Below are 19,293 nucleotides of genomic sequence, written 5' to 3' on the forward strand. Positions count from 1 at the left end.
TGTGTCTGTAGATCACTGCCCTACCCAGCCCTCATCACAGAAGCTTCTTCCTGCAATACATGGCAATTAGCCATCTACAGAGACCCACAACTGCTCAACATGTGGCAAGCAAGAGATGTCAGAGTGCTCAGCCCTGACTGGACAGCTATATAAACCCCCAAGACTCAGGGATCTAAGTCAAAGAATTGGGAAAATTAAGATGCAGAGACGGTGAATGACTTCAATCAACTTTTCCAGACACAATGGGGCAGATACACATACAGATTCATAACAGTTTGACAGTATAATATATACATGGCCTGCACAAGATCAAGCTAGAGAAAACAAACTCTCAGCCTGGAGGACATGAAGCAGGCATGAAATCAAGCCCTTAGCTGAAGAGCTGTTGGCATTTAATTACTGCCAGGGGAGGAAAATAAGTTTGCTTCCAATGGTGGCACCTGATATACTGACCTCACTCTGGGGAAAGCCGTACACCCAGGCTCTGAAGCAAGGTCCCTGAGTGCTCCTGGGAACACCAGACACCTCTAACAGGTCACCTTGACCAAAAGAAAAACTTGCTATTTAAGAATACACTTCCAGCCGGGCGGTGGTGGCGCACGCCTTTAATCCCAGCACTTGGGAGGCAGAGACAGGTGGATTTCTGAGTTCGAGGCCAGCCTGGTCTACAGAGCGAGTTCCAGGACAGCCAGGGCTACACAGAGAAACCCTGTCTGGAATAAAACCAAAAAAAGAAAAAAAAAAAAAAAGAATACACTTCCAAAATTCCAACACTCAGGAGACTGAGCAGGAAGATCACAAGTTAAAACTAGCCTGTGATGCATTAAAAAAAAAATCAACTGATATAGACATAGATAGATAGACAGATATGAATATAAAGAAAGATATCTAGATTTAATGTGCTCCAAAGGAACCAAGGCTTACTTTTGATGTTATATAGCAGTACCAGTAAAAATAAAACACGAGCCACAGATGCAAGGCACATACATTATTTTTAAATTTCTAATAGCCACATTTTAAAAATAAACAATTGAATTTTTATTATATTTATTTATTACTGGGGAGTGGGTGCATGTCATCACACAAATGTAAAAGTCAGAGGATAACTGTCAGGAGATAATCTCCTTCTACTAAGTGAATCCCAGAGGTCAGACCGAGCACATTTACTGTGCATTTGTTACAGTAATTGGTTAACAAGTACCTTTTCTGCTAAGTCTCTTACTATTACAGAAATAAATATAACTGAGATACGTTATATCACATTTTTCTTCTGTTTTAAAATCCATTATGTTTTATATTTAAGAAAATTTCAATGTGAGCCAGGCACATTTCAAGTATATTAGGTAGAACTGTGATGCAGGATAAACCTTTTTAAAATTATTATTATATTAAAGACCATTTGGCAGTTAGGCTCAGTACAGGGCAAATTAAGATAAGGAGGGACGAGTCACTGTGTTTGCAGGTTAAAGGGATGAGAAAGGGCACCGGCTCTGCTCTGCGAGGTGGCAGAGGCCAGGGAATGACTGAGAGCAGCATGTAACCACAGGCAGCTGGGAGCCTGCAGAGGGGCTTCACTCCTGTGGCAGCAGCCACAGCACAAACAAGGCAGGAGCACAGGCACAGCAAGTGTGGCATGCATTTGGTAACAACACCCAGGGAGGTGTGGCTGAGCACCTGCCAGTTTCCTTGGTGAATCAGGAGACAGTCTTCAGCTTCTATTCACGGCCACCAGTGCAAGAATAAGAACTGCAGTGCACTGTACCCCAGCTCACGATCTCCCGGCCTCCATCTCGCAGGTGCTGGGATTACAGGCATGTCCCACCAGCTAAACAAACACCCGCCTGCTAGTTTGTGCTTGCGGGCAAGTTACAGTCATTTTCTACATTCTTCTGGGCTGGTCAGACTTAAATTTTATCACTATACTGCTAACCACAGAAATAATATTCATTATTTCCTAATCTATTCATTATCCAGAAAACATTCTCAAGACTAATTATATACCCAATACAGGGGGCTGGCTGAGAACAGTCATGAGTAAAAGCCTCATCACCTTCAAAGTAAAACAGGATTTAGCATATACCTACACACAAGTAACCTCTATGAAAATATGGTATTATGTTGTTCTGTAATGAAACCTTATATGTTATCTAATTATATTTGTTTATAAGGATTTTTGCTTAAAGGTAGACATCAGTACTATAAAAATAAATATGCTATTGAAAATATTCTTCTCTTAATACAAATTTTAGCAGCGCATGCAGTCAACAGCTACCACTAGCATGTGTAAAGCTGTGGATTTGACACCAGCACTGGCAAGGTAATAATAATAATATACCAGGCATCCTATGCTGTTATAACTGAGATGCTGTTAAGGATGTACTATGAGTTAGTACAGCATGTTACTGAAAAGGGGTACACTATGAATATGAACTACACCAGAAAAACATAACTTTTAGCATAAAATAATTTGAACATTATATGTGAAAGAAAAACAAAAAAGAAAAAAGAAAGGGATATTCCATATGTTTTCACTATTTCCATAAAGGGAAATGTCAGTTTTGATCATGAGTTCTCATCATTGGGCAGTTAAAAATATTTTATAGAGATAAGAAATCAATTTTTTTTAAATTGCAAATAAATAAGTAGAAGATAGAGTTGTCTCTATCATAAAAAGACAGCAAGCTAAGTGAGATGTCTCAGGAGGCAAATGAGAACCTGAGTTTGATTCCTGAGACTCACAAGGCAGCGAAGAACCAACTGGCACAGGGTGACTTACACACACACACACACACACACACACACACACACAAACACACAAAGCATTAATAAGAAAATTAAAACAAAAAGTATCTTTTTTTGGTTAAAGTATTAGTTGAAAGCCAGGATTCATATGAAATGTTCTGAAACTCCAAAACAACCTGTGCCTATATTGATTTACCCAAATTTTCTCTTTTATGAATTTTACAATTAACATAATGCTGGAAACTAAACCCAGTGAGCACATATAGAATATATTTGCATTATTTATATATAAAATTTGTATAATTTGAATAATCCAAGCTCAACTTTTTTGAACTCAATTCTTGGAGTAGCGAATAGAATGGCTGTTTATTACCGAGCCAGTACAACATACTTCAGTATTCTGTACACTGTCCTTAATTTGTAATTTAAATGATTACACAAACTTAGTCAGCAAAACAAAGTCCTGCTTTGGCACAAGGTCTTTTTTTTTTTAAGATTTATTTATTTTTATTTATATGAGTACACTGTAGCTGTCTTCACACACACCAGAAGACGGCATCAGATCCCATTACAGGTGTTTGTGAGCCACCATGTGGTTGCTGGGAATTGAACTCAGGACCTCTAGAAGAACAGTCAGTGCTCTTAACTGCTGAGCCATCTCTGCAGCCCTGGCACAAGGTCTTAATGACTTGATTATCTTAAAAGTAAAGCCAGTGACAGGCAACTAAATATCAGAGATAGCAAGGCAACTTGCTCAACTTGTTAGTCCCAAAAGACAGCTGACTTAAAAATGACCACACAGCTTCTGGTTCTTCCCTTTCAGCTGTAAACATTAAAGCCATTTTCCCCAACATTACCCGATATTTTTTTCAAGCTAACAAAAAAGCACCTCACACTGAGACAGTCTTAACATACTGGGAAAAGCTTGAAAAAACAGACTTAAAAATTATTTTCTCACACAAAACATCTGATAAAAGGTGTAAAATTAAGCCTTCTTCACATGACGTCTGAGAAGTCAAAAGCAGATCAGATTTGTAATAATTAACTTCCTTACTGTACCGGCTGGCCACAAGAAAGCCAAAACAGTTTAACAGTGTGGATTAAATGACATCATTAGCTTGGATTCCCAATAAAGCTCGAATACTTCAATTTGCAACAGTTAGCTAAAAATAAAGACCCACCATTTGTACGAGGGAGTGGCAGGCAGCTCTAGTTTTATTTATAAGATTTCTTTATTTAAGAATGATGCTTACTGTAAAATAAACAGGAGACTGACTGAAATACATACTTTTTAGTTTTTACCTGAAAAGCTGTCCTACCGCAGGGAAAAAGGAGAATGAAGATTTTGGTCTCAAAACAGTACATTTCTGCTTCACTAAGATTTATCACTGCCTCGAAACCTCGTAAATAAAACAAAAATACTGCAATGGGTACAATGTCAAAATTAAGCAGCATATAGGTTAGCATTCCTAGAACTGAAGTGATATCTGCCTTTACTGTCACTGTCGCCTTGGTGGTGTTATTTTCTGGGCTGCGGGTGCCAAGAGACATGAGAGATTTTCGTCTGCGAGTAATTTCTGAGAAAGGTGACGCTTTTTAGACACTTAAGTCACTCGAGGGTTTTCTTCTTCTTTCTCCAGGTCACACAGTCAGTAATGTTCAAAAGTTACCCACTGGCTCGAGACCCTTGCGTTCTAACCGCCTTGAGGAGGGGTGGGTGACAGATTCACAGAGAAGTTGCACCCGGCTGCGGTGAGGACCTTTCCGGAGCTCCTTCCTCCTAGGCCCAGGGTGAGCTTCCGCCGGGAGGCCGAGGAGGACCCAGACCTCCTCCGGAGCCCGCATGAATCTAGTTCGGAGTCCCGGGAGGCGCCTGACCCGCGCCCCGCGGCGCTGCCTCCGTCACCTCGGGGCCCGCGCCGCTCGCGACCCGCAGCGGCCGCAAGCAGCAGCGCATCCCGGCGCCGTGCGGAGCCCGGGCCGAGGGAGAGCCGCGCGCCCCCGCCGCGGCCTAGCCCGCGCCGCCCCGCCGCGCCACCCAGCCCTCACTTACCAGCTGCTGCCGGACCCAGCGCCACATGCCCCCGCCGTCGCCGACGCCGTCGTGGCCCGCCGGACGCGGGGCCGAGCGGCAGCAGGTGGAAGAGGACTCCGAGTGTGACCGGAGCGGGCGAGCCCCTCGGGCTTAAGTTCCGCTCTCTGCTGCCGCCGCTTTGCTACCCAAGTCGGGTCCCCATCCCGCCACCCCGGCCCCGAGGTCCTACAGGCGCGGCCTGGCTGCTACCCGCGCCCGGTGCAGCTCAACTCCCCGCTGCGCCGCGGCCACCTTCATCTCTGACCGTTGTCAAACCGAAGCACCGCCGCCCCCACGGCGCCGCCCCGCCCTTGCCCGCCATGGCCCCGCCCCCAAGCTCTGCGCCCCACCCTCGGCCGCCATGGCCCCGCCCCGAGCCCTGTGCCCCTCCCTCACCTGCTCTGGACCCGCCCGCTGCGCTACCTCTCCGAGGCCCACCCTTCCCTGTTTCCGCGCTGGTTTGCCTGCCCTTTTCGGGACGGTACGCAGCGAAAACGTGAGCACCGTCAGGCTCGCCTGTTATGTGGGCCTTTTCCGAGTTTCTGTACCCTGGCCCGCCGGGCTGCAGCAACTCCTCGAGGGGGAGTTGAGCGGGCAGTTCTCCGGCTCTGCCCTGTTGCAGATCTCCCCTCCCCACCCCCATCCTCCCAACACTGGGATCCACACCAGCAAATGTATGTGACCAAAAGGTCAGTCCCCAGAGGCCCCCATATTGGTTTCATTAAATTATCAAAGGCTTACATTTGGAGGGGGGAGATGATTATGATCAAAATAAATTGTATGAAATTCTCATAGAATTGTTAAGAAATATTTTTTTTAATTGTCAAAGGTATTTAATTGCTTCACATGTAACTCATAGAGTAACCAAAGTGGGCTAATATTGGGGAAAGTTTGAGACTTTTCTGTGAGAGTCCAGCCTACACCTCAGTTTCTGGGGATATTGCTGAGATCCTATCCTGCTGAATTAAACGGGAAAGGTTAAGGGGGAAAGCTTTCTATGGAAAGCTAATTACTAAGCAGGCAATGAAAAAAACTACCCTGGAAGTAGCTTGACCTCTATAACAAGGGTGTACATAACTGATAAGGACCATACCAGCAACTGGAACAAGCCTACACTGTCTAAAAGCAGCCACCTGTATGTCTTTATTCTACTCTCTTTTTCCTGAATTAAAACTCTCTACCATCAGACATTTGTAATTTGAAAAGTAACGTTGAGCAAAAACCTAAATCTAAGCTACCATGATTAGACAAATCAGTCTTTTGGTTTCAGTAGGCATTTCTTAGATAATCCAGCACTGAAATCAGAATTTTTCTTTCTGATATCTCTGGCCTATAAAACCTACAATGGATTTTTTTTATATTATAAACTACCCAAATTTAGAACAGGTATTTAAAAAGAAAAGGGAATCTTAGTTTTGCCCTTATGCCAGAACCTTCCTTTATGACACCAGCATGAACTTTCAGGGAAGTTTTTAGAGAGGATAAAATGTTACTTCCATTCCTAAGGCAGTGTCCCAGAACCCACTGCATCAAGTGCTATCCAATACTCTAATTTATCCATTGGCTCTTTGAAGTACGTATTATGCTGATTGTGCGGCTGAAGAAGCACAAGTTAAATAATTTGGCAAAACTGTGATTTGGATTATGGATTATCAGGCAGTAGAACATGTGCTCTTAAGCTTATTCCTAAACAAGCTTATTTCTCACATTTTATTTCCAAATGACTTGGTTACAAAGTAGGCCTGGAAATTTTTTATTTATATTTCCACCAAATTTGTCAAGCTAACCTGTGAAACAGCAGTCTAGAGGATGCATTATACATCATTGAACTGGGTTCCAAATGTCTAACGGTGGAAGTGGGCAGGGGACGGGGAATTAGGAAGGAGTTAGATTCTAGGTGCTCTAAGGCAATATGGCAGAAAGTAACTCAAGGATGTGAAGACCATATGAAAATTCAAACTGTCAGGAACAAAAATTAGCAATAGAGCAGTGTTTTGCTCTAAACATTTTCTACCAGGACCATGGTGTGGAAAGTATTTTTATACTATAGTTGAAATTCTTTAGATGGCAAAATCTTCTACATGTATAATGATCAGTGGGTTTTTTTAAATTAAATTTATTTATTGGAGGTAGGAATGCATGCCATGTGGGTGTGTAGAGGTCAGAGGGAAACTGTTAGGGATCAGTTCTCTGAAATCTTGATTTCAGTTGTATGTGTATACATAGGCACATATGCTATTGGAAACAAACAAAAGAAACTTGTCCTAAGGACTGCCATTTTGTTTTCAGACCCCATTTAATCATAGAGGGAAAGTTCAAGGTCCCAGGCCCTAGGGGAGCTGCGGACTTCCCTATAGCTGAACAGCTTATGTTGTAGAGAGATTGTCTCAAGGACAGCTTCTCCATCTTGCTGGGAGGATTAAACTAAGTTCATGTTCCCAAGCCCAGGAACCAACTCCTAACCTGAATGATGGAAAAATGTAACAATTACTTGCCACAGAAGTTTGTGGTTTGCAAGCTTAAATATTCTGAGATATTCTGGCTCTTTGTTGCAGTTGGATTTAAGTGGACCTCATGAAAACACCTTCATACAATATAAAAGGAACACATCCTGTTGCTTGTGATTAGGAAGGCTTAGGAAGAGAAAAGGGAAAACACATGACTTAAGAAGGTAGGAACCAGGTATAAAAAGAAAATGTTTGGAGTTTGTAGCAATTCATTTATTCCACAACTATTTCTTCAGCATTTCAGCATCAAATGATTGTGTGCAAATGGGCTAAAATTAGGAAAGGGCAGAAACCCCACTTTAGAGCATCCTCCTCTGTCCTGGCTGCAGCTTATAATCTAGTTGGAAAGAACAGTCGCAGAGGGGAAGCCAGTCAGCCATGTGACAGTCAAACCCTAAAGTATTATACTGATGATATTAATTTCAGAAACTTGGTCTGAACAATAACAGTTGGGGAAGGTGTCAGGAGAAAGGCTATTAACGTCATTTGTATTTATCTTCGATTCTAGGCAAATAGCTTACCACTGGACCACATCTGAATCTAAACTGAGTTTGAAATGAGAGGATAAAGAAAGGATAGACTTTGCAGCCCGATGAGCTAGCTGCAGGGGCAAATGTTTGGGTTAAGAAAGCACTGGATGTGTAAGATGGTGTAACTAATTCAGGGAAAGAAGAAGTGGGACTGTATGGGTAAAGTGAAACCCGGGAGGTCGAGTTCTTGACTGATTACAAATGTTTGCTTTTTTTTTTTTTTTTTTAATGTATGCTGCTAACATTTCTTCCCAGGAGAAGATATAAGCAATGTCTAACCCTTCTCCTAAGAACCTAGTTACCAAGGCATGACTGCCTCAAACTTCACTCTAGGCAACCAGTGAGCTTACTGAGCTTCCTTCCGTACAGAGTACAAATGAGATATCTGTCACTTGCAGGGGTGTGGGTGCTGCTCCCACACCAAGACACACCTCAAGAGCCCTTCTCCAGCAGGAATGAGAGCTTCCCAGGAAGCCATATAGAGGAAGTTCCCTGTTTAGTCTGTCCCTAACTAGGTACTCCAGTCTCTCCCAGAGGCCAAATGCAATTGAGGCAGAGTCGTGTATACGACAAACAGAAAGGAGCAGCTAAACACTCAGGACATTAAGGCCTGTAAATAGGCAGCATGCCCATTGAGATGGTCTTTTGCAAGGAGACAAAGCTGAGCATCCCCAAGATGGCAACTGCTTGGCTAAGACAAAATTCTCCTCAATGGAGATTTCCTGGAGTTTTCTAAATAAGAAAACAGTAGGAGTTTTTGTCTAGGGTGTCTGTTCATCCATGAATACTTTGTGCAGCAGGCAGTGGGGGAAGGGAGGGCCGATAGAAAACTCCATACTGGTAGAATCAAGCACTGAGTAGAAAGTGCTGGCAGAGGGCCAGATGTAAAGCACATCACAGGCTACCCTGGAAACCTGAAACTTGAGCCATTCCAATGAAGTGGCAGACACTCCCAAGACAGGGATCATCAGCATCATTTAACAGCTGTTACATTAATGATAAATATGGCTCTTTTGTATCCATGTTAGACTACAAATATCCATGTTAGAATAATTATATGCCAGTTATGCTGAGGAGTTTCGTGCATTCTCAGGGAAAACAATACCAAATACTTTCTAACTTGGTATAACAGGCAATCTTAGGTATTACAGACAAAGGCATTTTTCTTGTGCAGAATATCTTGGGCCATGATTGAGAAGAAAGCACAGTCTATGAGCTTGTCTAGGTTGGAAGTCACAGCTCATTCATTTTGGTACTCGTGGTATCCAACGAGTACTCAGTAACTGTTCAGTGAACTAGAGAAATCAATGAATGAGTATCTGAGGAAAGAAATGAAATGTCTAGGTTCATAATATCAAAGCAATGCAGGGTAATGCACAGTGGATGACATAAGGAGATTCTAATCTAGGGGAGACCAGTGGTCTCTCTCTATCCTTTAGATCAGTGGTTCTCAATTATTCTAAGGCTACAATCCTTTAATACTCATGTTATGGTGACCCTCATGTTATGGTGACCCTAACCATAAGATTATTTAATTTCTACATCATAACTGTAATTTTGCTACTGTTATGAGTCATACTGTAAATATCTGTGTTTTCCAATGGTTGTAGGCAACCCCTGTGAAAGGGTGGTTCAACCCTTCAAGAGGTCGTGACAGACAGGCTGAGAACTACTTCTTTAGGTTAAAGTCAATCTCAATCCTGCACCTCCCTGACGCTTCCAGTGTCAGTCTCTATGAAGTACACTGACCCTACCAGTGTGTTGCCTCAATTATTTATTATATCAACAAACTGACATGCTAGGAAAATCTTTTTAAATCTCATTTTTGAAAATGCCAACTTGTACTTTTCCTCAAAATCACAAATCTGGGTTTGATAAGATGGTTCTGAGGATAAAGGTGCTTGTAGTCAAATGTGATGACCTGACTTTCAATCCTGAGAGCCCATATAATGGTAAAAAAGAACCAACTGCTGCAAACTGTCCTCTGACTTTCATACATGCACTGTGGCATGCATGCACACAAAATAAATAAATTTTAAGTCACAAATAGGATAGATTACAAAAGAGTAATCCTAGAACAACAACAAAAAAGCCTTCTGAATAAATACTATTCCAAGAGTTCTAGACTAGACTTTACACAGGGAAAATAAGAAATGAGGCAAGCTTTTCTAGACCTGCATAGAGTTTTCTAGACCTTGTGGAGACCTGCTACAGGACAGCGGTGCCCTAGTAGTAGGATTCTTTCTTGTGTATGAGGCAGTTTCCCCTGAGATTGAAACATTGCGTCCTGTAAGGAAACTCCTTAAGACAGAAGGTAAACAACTCATAATAGCTTCAGGAAGTCCCTAAAACTAATCAGACTCACTAGGCCCTCCCTCCAGGAGTAAGCCAGAAAGACTTCTGAGAGTCACTCTCAGAGAAGCTGAGCTTCAAAGGAAACAGACACTAGACAAACTACGTGGAAGAAGCAGAGACTGGCCCAGATGCCTGAAAGAGGTGTAGGCCAACAGAGTCATCTGAAAAGGACATTCTCCAGCCTGCCGAGCTGCTTACAGGCTGTGCAGTGTGCTTCAGGTTCTCAGCTTTGTAAGCTGTCACCAATGCTGGGGTGGGCTTTGGTGATGTAGCTGTCTTTTAGTCATTTCTTCTTCTTTAAGTAGCCCCAGTAAAATCAATTGTTTTACCAGATTGGACTTTGGTGGATCCATACTTTGGTATGTAGTGGTCTGCCCATTGGGATGTGAAGATGTGTGTGTTGTACCTCCCCAGGAAAAGTCTTGTCACACAACACCCTGAAAAGTCCTCAGATAGATATCTACAGTGAGCTATGTGATATAAACTCAGTTTCAACTTTTTGAACTATTTGTACAAACACCTAACTGAAATCCAAAACCACTGTGAGAACTGGAATTCATAAAAACTATCACAAGAAAGGCAAGAAAACAGGAAAAACATAAATTTATTCATACCTCATTTCTTCCTGACTTTAAGTTGCCCTTTCATAACTTGATACTACTTTTGGATGCACTGGCCATGGTATTCTATCATTTATTAAAATACATAAACACACACACACAGAATGAAAACAGCCCTAATGACCTTCTTTTATGCATACTTGCTTAAAGAGGGAACTTCTAACAACAGTATCAGTGGATTTAAGTCAATAATTGCAAGAATACTCTAGCAATAATACTGAAATTTGTAACACTGTTGCTCTTAAGGCTGCCTCCAATGTTTAACCAACTTGGAGCCCTACACAGTTGCGCAAACTACACAACATTCCAAAAACATTGCTTTTGCAGCATCTTGTTTTATAGCCACCACAGACACTTTCATTGCACAAAACATTTCATAGTTAGAAGATTTGTAAGTTTTGTTTTCTTTTTCTTTTTCTTTTTTTTCCGATTAAATTGACTGCACTAGGCAGGAGTTTCCTAGTAATTGTTATGTAGATGTTTCTGGGCTAAAATTGTTTTCTAGGGGGAAAATATTGAATACACACAAATATTTTTAGGTTTTTTTTTTTATTTAGCTTTTACAAAACATTACTCCACCTGCAGTCTGTCTACCAGTGCAAATGAATTGCTAGCACAGTGCCGGTCTCCTAGCTTAAACTCTCAGCTGAAAGAAGGAATGTTGATGGAAGATTTTCTAAACGTGGTGCCATTTTTTCAAGATCTAGATTTTACCTTTAGGGTTTTAGGAACCCTGTCAAAGGGTACTCTTTGCTACTCTGTGGCTCTTCCTTTTACTGTCACGGACCCACAGAGCACAGGCATAAATCCAGGAACTGTAAGAAAAGTAGCCGAGGACCCCAGAACTGTGTCCACTGAAGGAGGCTGTGAAAACACTACTTTCTCATCAACCGTGTCCTCCTCCCAGGCACCGGGGAAGAAGTTCAGTAATGACTCGTAACTACAGCACTCCCCAAGCGACCTCTTTGTTTCAGCATCCTGTGGTATTTTGAATTGTGTAAGTTGGTGCACTTCCTGTCATGGCTGTTTTGGTGACTTGTAATGACAGCTCCCACCTGGATCCCATGCTGTACGTTTGTCAGTTTTTCAAGGTCGATTTATTATTTTGTCTCCTCGTGGTTGACCTTTGACTGATTTCTTCCTGTATGTTCTGTTGCACTATCCACACTTTATAGGTAACCTTCAATCTTTCTGAATAGACAGAATAAAGGAGAATATACAGCACTCATTTATGATTGCAAGTCGTAAAGACTGCTCTTGAGATTAGAGAGAGCCCTCCATATGACCAAGTCCAAAGATCACACTATTCCCTTCCATCTGCCACAGTTACATAAGCCTTTCCTTCTTCATGGTGACTCTAACTGTTAATTTATAGGAATGATGTTGAGAAGACAGTTGAGAAAAAGAAAACAAAATACTGAGTAAACTGTAGGGAGGAAAGAAAGGCCATGAGGGGAGAAAGTGTGAGGGAGAAGGAAAGGCCAGCTGAAGGCTGCAGCCCCAGGATTGCGAGAAGAACGAGATGAATGTCGTGAAGGTTTTTTTTTTTTTGTTTGTTTGTTTTTTGAGACAGGGTTTCTCTGTGTAGCCCTGGCTATCCTGGAACTCACTCTGTAGAGAAGGCTGGCCTCGAACTCAGAAACTTTGTCTGGGTCACAGGAAGAACAATTACTTGTTCAAGTGCTTAAGCTGAATATCTGGCTTTGGAAACAGTTTATCAGTGAGAGGGGGGTGTGTGTATGTGTGTGTGTGTCTGTGTGTGTCTGTGTATGTCTGTGTGTCTATGTATGTCTGTGCATATTTGTGTGTCTGTGCATGTCTATGTATATGTGTGTCTGTGCATGTCTATTTATATGTGTGTCTGTACATGTCTGTGTATGTGTGTGTGCATCTGTGTCTATGCATGTCTGTAGGTGCGTGTGTGTCTGTGCATGTGTATGTGTGTGTTTATATGTATGTATATGTATGTGTGTTGTGTTTGTATATACATCTGTGTGTGTCTGTGTATGTGTTTATTTGTGCATGTGTTTGTCTGTATATGCATCTGTGTGTGTCTGTATATTTGTATGTCTGTATATGTGTGTGTCTCTGTGTGTGTATGTGTGTATGCATGTCTCCATGTGTATGCTTCTGTGTGTGCCTGTGTTTGTCTGTGTGTGTCTGTGTATGTGTGTCTGTAAGTATGCATCTGTGTGTGTCTGTATACATGTTTATTTGTGTCTGTATGTGTCTGTGTGTATATGCATCTCTCTGTGTGTCTGTGTATCTGTCTGTATATGTGTGTGTCACTGTGTGTGCATGTGTGTGTGTCTCCATGTGCATGCTTCTGTGTGTGTCTGTGTCTGTGTCTGTGTCTGTGTGTGTTTGTCTCTGTGTATGTGTGTGTGTGTGTGTGTCTGTTGGCGTCTTTGAAATAAGAATGTGATTCCTGGATCCTCTGTGGCCCTAGATGGCAAACAGATAGTAGGTTGATTCCTCTCTGCTCAGGTAGGATAAGAAGAAGGTGGGACCTGAGGACTGTGCTGGGATGGTTTGAGATGAAGGGAGACTTGGATGGATGCCACGGGCAAGAAAAGTGTAGGCAGGAGGAGAAACCATTACTGCCCCAAGAGCCAGAGAGACAAATACCTCCATAAGGAAAGCAGCTGCATGGCAGTAGACAAAGATCCAGAGCAGGAGAAACTCTGGGTATACAAATGCACGCTTGCCTGAAATCAGCCGACAGTCTGTGCTGTGCAGCTGCCTTCCAGCCTGAGTGGCTGTGTCCTGACATGGCCCTCTCTTCGGGAAAGACCTTCCTTAAGATGAGATCACCTTTAGAGCTGTCTCCCTACAGAGCAGGGAGATCGAGCTGGCCCCGTGGCTCTCCACTCTTGACTCCAGCATCTCTGGCTGCTTCTTGTGTTGCACGTAACCTCTGGAAATCTGGTCTCTTATCCCCTACCTTCTTACTCAGCTAAGTCTGGCTTTGGTTAACCCTTCAGAGAAGGTCGGGATTCTTTACCACACTGGATTAAAGCATTCATAAGCTCTGAGGACTTAGAAGATTCTGTACTTAAAAGGTGCCCCTGCCCAACCTAGCAAACAAAGAATATAAAACTGATTATTTCTTGAATATACAAGAGGCACGTTTATTCAGAGCAGCTTCTTTCTAGATTCTCCTCTGATTCAAAGGCTCTCCCTAGCTTTCTAGTGTAAGCTATCTTAAGCTTTCCCTTCTTAGTCTCCTTTTCTGAGCCATTTTTTCAGGATGCCCCAGGCAAGTAGTGAGAGTTCTAACCAGGTTGCTGTGAACCGCCTCCCATTAAGCATCTCCATGCTTCTATGTGTGCATCCTGGACTTTGCACATGGGTAATCATGTGCTTGTGAGCTGTGACCTCAGTGTTGTTTTCCTCTGAGAAACGACTCTATGGAGCAGGGATTGTGAGGCGTTCATCAGTGACTCAAACACCTAGCTGTTTAAAGAGTGGCTTCATGGACAGCAAACACCTTTGAAGTGACCAGTGGGGAAGTCAAGAGATCTCTGAGGATGGTGAACTGCATGCTCAGACGGGGGAATTAAAGATGGCTGACTACAGAAAAGCAGATGGGACAAGAGGCATATTCCTGTAAAATACTCATTTAATCAAAGACTTAGAAAATGTCTTTGTTCGTCACATTTTTTTACATATTTATTTACTCCGAGTGTGTGTGTGTGTGTGTATGCATGTGTGTACTTGCATGCATGCTCACACATGTCCACAAATGGCAGTCAGAGGACAATTGAAAGGAGTCAGTTCTCCACTTGCACAGTAGGATCTAGGGACTGAATTGAGATCCTCGGGATTGACAGTAATCACTTTTACCAGGTGAACCATCCCACCAGCTCTACCAGTCACCTAATGTTATACTTCTGGTGAGATTAATTGGTTTATCTTTAGATAACTAGTAAAATGCAATGCAAAGCTGTCATTATAGTCAGTGTAAAATCAACAGTTTTATAAAACTCATTTTAAAAACTTCTGTTCTATTCTGGTGCCCAGACTCTATCCTCTCTCTCCATACCCTTTTCTTTTCCCATTTGGTCTTTCAGTAAGCAAATGTGGAGCACTTACAAAAGCTAGTCATTGTGCTAGGTCCCCAGGTGAATAGTTAGTCCCACTAGCGGTGCTTTCAAGAGGCTTATAGTTCAACATGAGTGGGTGCTAAGTTATAGTTAGACAGAAGCAATAACTTCTGCTGTGCTTTTGCACAGTAAGGTGAGAAGAGATGACAGAAATAATGCACATTTCAAAAACCCTTAAGAGAAAGTGTTTTGAGGTTTTTCACCACAAAGGAATAGCAGATTTGACCTGATTTAAACATTATCCAATGCATTCGTGTATTAAAACATTATATGGTACTTTGTTAGTATGTAGAAATTTCATACATCATTTAAAATATATTAAATATTATAGTTTAAAACCCAAATGGCCATTGCTTCAGGATTAGATTATTAACTCCCAAATAATGTTATGGATGCCATATTGAATACAGAAAAAAGTGTCACCAGAAAGTGTGGGGAAAGTATTCGTACCCACAGGAAATTATAAGTACAGGAAGTAAAGAAGATCAATGAGAGTTCAAATTTAGAATTCTTAGGGTTTTTTTTTTTCCAGCCAGGTCCTCAAATGTTCAACTAAGATGTGATAACTCTTTGAGTAGGCTGGCGCTCTTCACTAATGAGTGTCTACATATCCGTGATGCGGCAGGTAGGACTTCTGTCTGCAGGAAAGGAGGCTGCTCCTTATCTCCACAAAGCGAGAGAGGCAGAGCTAGGGCTATAGTTTAGTGGTAGAGAGTTCTTACCTATGATGTGTTAAGTCACAGGGTTCAATTCCCTATACCTTTGAAACAAAACAACAAAACCAAGCATGAGGATGTTTTAAGTGTGTCACTCTGCACGTGTATGTGTATATTTGCACCAATTCGAGGAAATGTGGGTAAGTAATGTGTTCATATTTCATATTTAGCTCCCTTAAATTTTTAAATTAAAGCCGGGCAGTGGTGGTGCATGCCTGTAATCCCAGCACTCTGGGAGGCAGAGGCAGGCGTATTTCTGAGTTCGTGGCCAGCCTGGTAACAGAGTGAGTTCCAGGACAGCCAGGGCTATACAGAGAAACCCTGTCTTGAAAAAACCAAAAAAAAAAAAAAAAAAAATCAAAAAAAATTTTTTTAAATTAAATAATGGTCTATTCTTTTAGGATTTCATGCAATACATTTTATGTGTATGAGTGTTTTGCCTGCATGTATGTGCGCCCACCACAGGCAGGGGTGGTTACTGAGGAGGGCTGTTGTGTCCTAGTTACATTGTTCCTGCCCTTGGCAACCTGGGAAATGTCTTTAAAAAAAATCCAAACTGTTGGAAGTTCTGCTCTTTTACAGCCCAAGTCACTGGATTTAGCAGGTCAAGTTGAGCACACCTTTCTTGTGGAAGATCACCCTATTGGTGTAAATTAGTAGCCATGCTTTTAACACATTTATTGAGCACCTACTATTTGCTAGGAAGTACTTGTTAACACACTTATTGAGCACCTACTATTTGCTAGGAAGTACTTGTTATGCCATAGTTCAAAAAAGATGATGCCAATGAGGGGTAAATGCCCTGGAAGAGACCTTTACCTTCTGGACACCATTCCTATGCATCCCACATCTACATTCCGCAGCTAAAATGGGGTCTGAACAGCGGTCCACCTGCTCACTAGGACGAGTGATTTTGTTAGTGGAAAACCTTTACTTGAGATTTACCAGCACGGAATGGGGGAGAAATCACAGTGTCAGGGTTCTGTCTAGACCTGGGATTGGGAAACCAATTTTATCAGTATTCTGAAGCTGGGGTGTACAGTTTAGTCAACATTCTACCTAAGTTACATATTGAATTAGAAACAGGCATTATTAATTTACGGTGAAAATGAAAACTACTGGGAGCAGGGGAGGGGGCGGGAATCCTTACACCTGTTCTTCTCATTGTCACTGAGCAGAAACCACACAAGTGGTCAGACTTTCAGACAATGTCCTGAAGGGGATAGGCAGCGAGAAAATGCCCCAAGTTTTTGATGTGGTGCTATAGCACCAAACACCTCCAAATAGACAGGCCTGGGTGAAAACATACACATTCACTTCCTTCAGCCTACCAGTTATCTCCTTTCCTGACTATACTGTTTGTGGCTGGCCCTATCTCCTTATCTCTCCCCGGAACAGTATCAGTCAGTAGCAGGCCATTTTCATTTCTTTCCAATCACTTTGAGTGTCTCATCTCCGCGTCCACTTTTATCTTCATATCCAAAGGATTATTCTCTCCTGCCCCCCTCACCCTCACTTCTTTAGGGGGGGGAACGTCTTTAGCCTACATTTTACTTTTGTTTTTATTTTTAATAGTAAGTTCTTTTTTAAAACACCTTTTAAAAATGTATTACTTATTTTATTTATTTACATACCAGACGCTGTTCCCCAGTCCCCCTTCACAGAGTTCTTCCCCCTCCCCCTCCCTTTTGCCTCTGAGAGGGTGCACCCCAGGGATCCCCGCACGCTAGAGCATTAACTCTCTATAGTATTACGTGCATCCTCTCCCACTGAGCCCAGACAAGGCAGCCCTCTGCTACACATGTGCCAGGGGCTTCGGACCAGTCCATGTATGCTCTTTAGTTGGGGGCTCAGTCTCTGGGAGCTCCCCAGGGTCCAGGTTAGTGGACACTGTTGGTCTTCCTGTGGGGTTGCCATCTTCTTTGGGTCCTTCAATCCTTCCCCTAACTCTTCCATAGGGGTCCCTGACCTCAGTCCAATGGTTAGCTACAAGTATCTGCATCTTAATCAGCTGCTGGGAGGAGCCTCTCAGAGGACAGCCATGTTAGGCTCCTTTCTGCAAGCACAACATAGCACCAGTGATAGTATCAGGGATTGGTGCCCATCCCAAGTTTTTAATAGCTGAATTCCATTGTGCAAACGAACCACGTTTTCTGCATCTATCCTTTGGTTGAGGGACATCTCAGTTGTTTCCAGATTCTGGCTATCATGAATAAGGCTGCTATGAACATAGTGGAGCAAGTGCTGTTATCATTGAGTAGAGACGTCAGGGCAGGAACAGAGGCAGAAATCATGGAGCAAATCTGGTTAGTTCTCAGGATCATTTCAACTACTTTTCTTATATGTTCTGGGCCCACCTGTCCAGGAATGGAACCAAGAGTGGGCTGGGCTCTCCCACATCAATCAATAATCAAGAAAACACCACACGTAGACGGGCCAACCTGATGAAGGCTTTTTTTTACAGTTGAGCTCTGTCCTCTTTGACAAAAGTTAACCGGCACAGTTGCATTACACAGGTCTTTTCCACATCTTCAAGCTCCAACATCTTTTCTCTCCTGCACTGATTCTTGAGACGTTTAGGGAGGGAGTGGTATAAATGTCCTGTTTGGGGTGGAATGCTCAGCCCACACTTACTCTCAACACCTTAAATGGCCCCCAGTCTCCACATTCACCATTGTTCGCTGCAGAGAGCTTCTCCAATTAAATCTAGGAGGAATCTTGCCTATGTATATAAACATAATACTCAGAAAGTAGCTTGATGCTATGTCAGTTTAGCTAAACAACTCTTGGTGCCTGACAACTCCTTAGCCATGAGCTTTTGACTGAATTTATAGTTGTCAGACATGAATTCTTTCTAGTGGAATAATCCTCAAATCTAATCAAAGAGTGGTTGGTGACAGTCATAATAGAGGGACCACTATCATACCAGTGCACATGTCTTGTCTGACAGGTTGCTATTGTAGTTAATAGGATTCACAACTGCCTAGCAGCATGTACAGCACCTTTCACCACTATGCTAGCCAGAAGGAAAAGCCTCTAGCTCAGTTCTAGCTTGATGTACTCATATCTTGAAAACAAAGGAAAGTATGTGGCATTTTCAGCAAGAGGATCTTACCAACTAATTCTAGTAGGCAACCAAGAAAAATAGAAAGTCTTTATAATACTTTGGGGACACTTTTATTTAAAGACAGGCTCTCACTATATAGTTCTGGATGACTTCAAGCTCCTCACAATCCTCCTTCCTCTTCTTCTGAATGCTAATATTACAGGCATGCAACACCATGACCAGATCCATGTACAGTTTTCCCCATGTATTATGCATTGGAGTGATTACTAAAAATTTTGGACTATTTTGATATCATTTTTATTAGATTTTATTTATATAGTTTATGTATATGAGTACACGATAGCTCTCTTCAGACACACCAGAAGAGGGCATTAGATCCTATTAGAGATGACTATGAGCCATCATGTGGTTGCTGGTATTTGAACTCAGAACCTTTGGGAGAGCAGTCAGTGCTCTTAACCACTGAGCCATCTCTCCAGCCCAGCCGTCTCTCCAGCCCTTTGATATCATTTTTATCTTACACTGGAGGTGGAAGGTACGAGACCATGAGGTATATTCATATGAAAATAGAATACA

The 19,293-nt window shown here is 42.3% G+C and overlaps 1 protein-coding gene across 1 annotated transcript in view; it reads right to left on the reverse strand.

Moving 5' to 3' along the window:
- Atp11b (ATPase phospholipid transporting 11B (putative)) overlaps positions 1 to 5,107 on the reverse strand; it is a 97,935-nt gene extending 92,828 nt beyond the window's left edge. Inside the window, exon 1 of the mRNA XM_052180635.1 lies at positions 4,796 to 5,107. Within this exon, the coding sequence (XP_052036595.1) occupies positions 4,796 to 4,822 (27 nt within the window). The 5' untranslated portion in view covers positions 4,823 to 5,107. The remainder of the gene's footprint in view (positions 1 to 4,795) is intronic.
- Positions 5,108 to 19,293: the final 14,186 nt, after the last annotated feature.

The sequence above is a fragment of the Apodemus sylvaticus genome, chromosome 4 (genome assembly GCF_947179515.1).
Source record: "Apodemus sylvaticus chromosome 4, mApoSyl1.1, whole genome shotgun sequence".
In the NCBI taxonomy this organism is placed as follows: Eukaryota; Metazoa; Chordata; class Mammalia; order Rodentia; family Muridae; genus Apodemus; species Apodemus sylvaticus.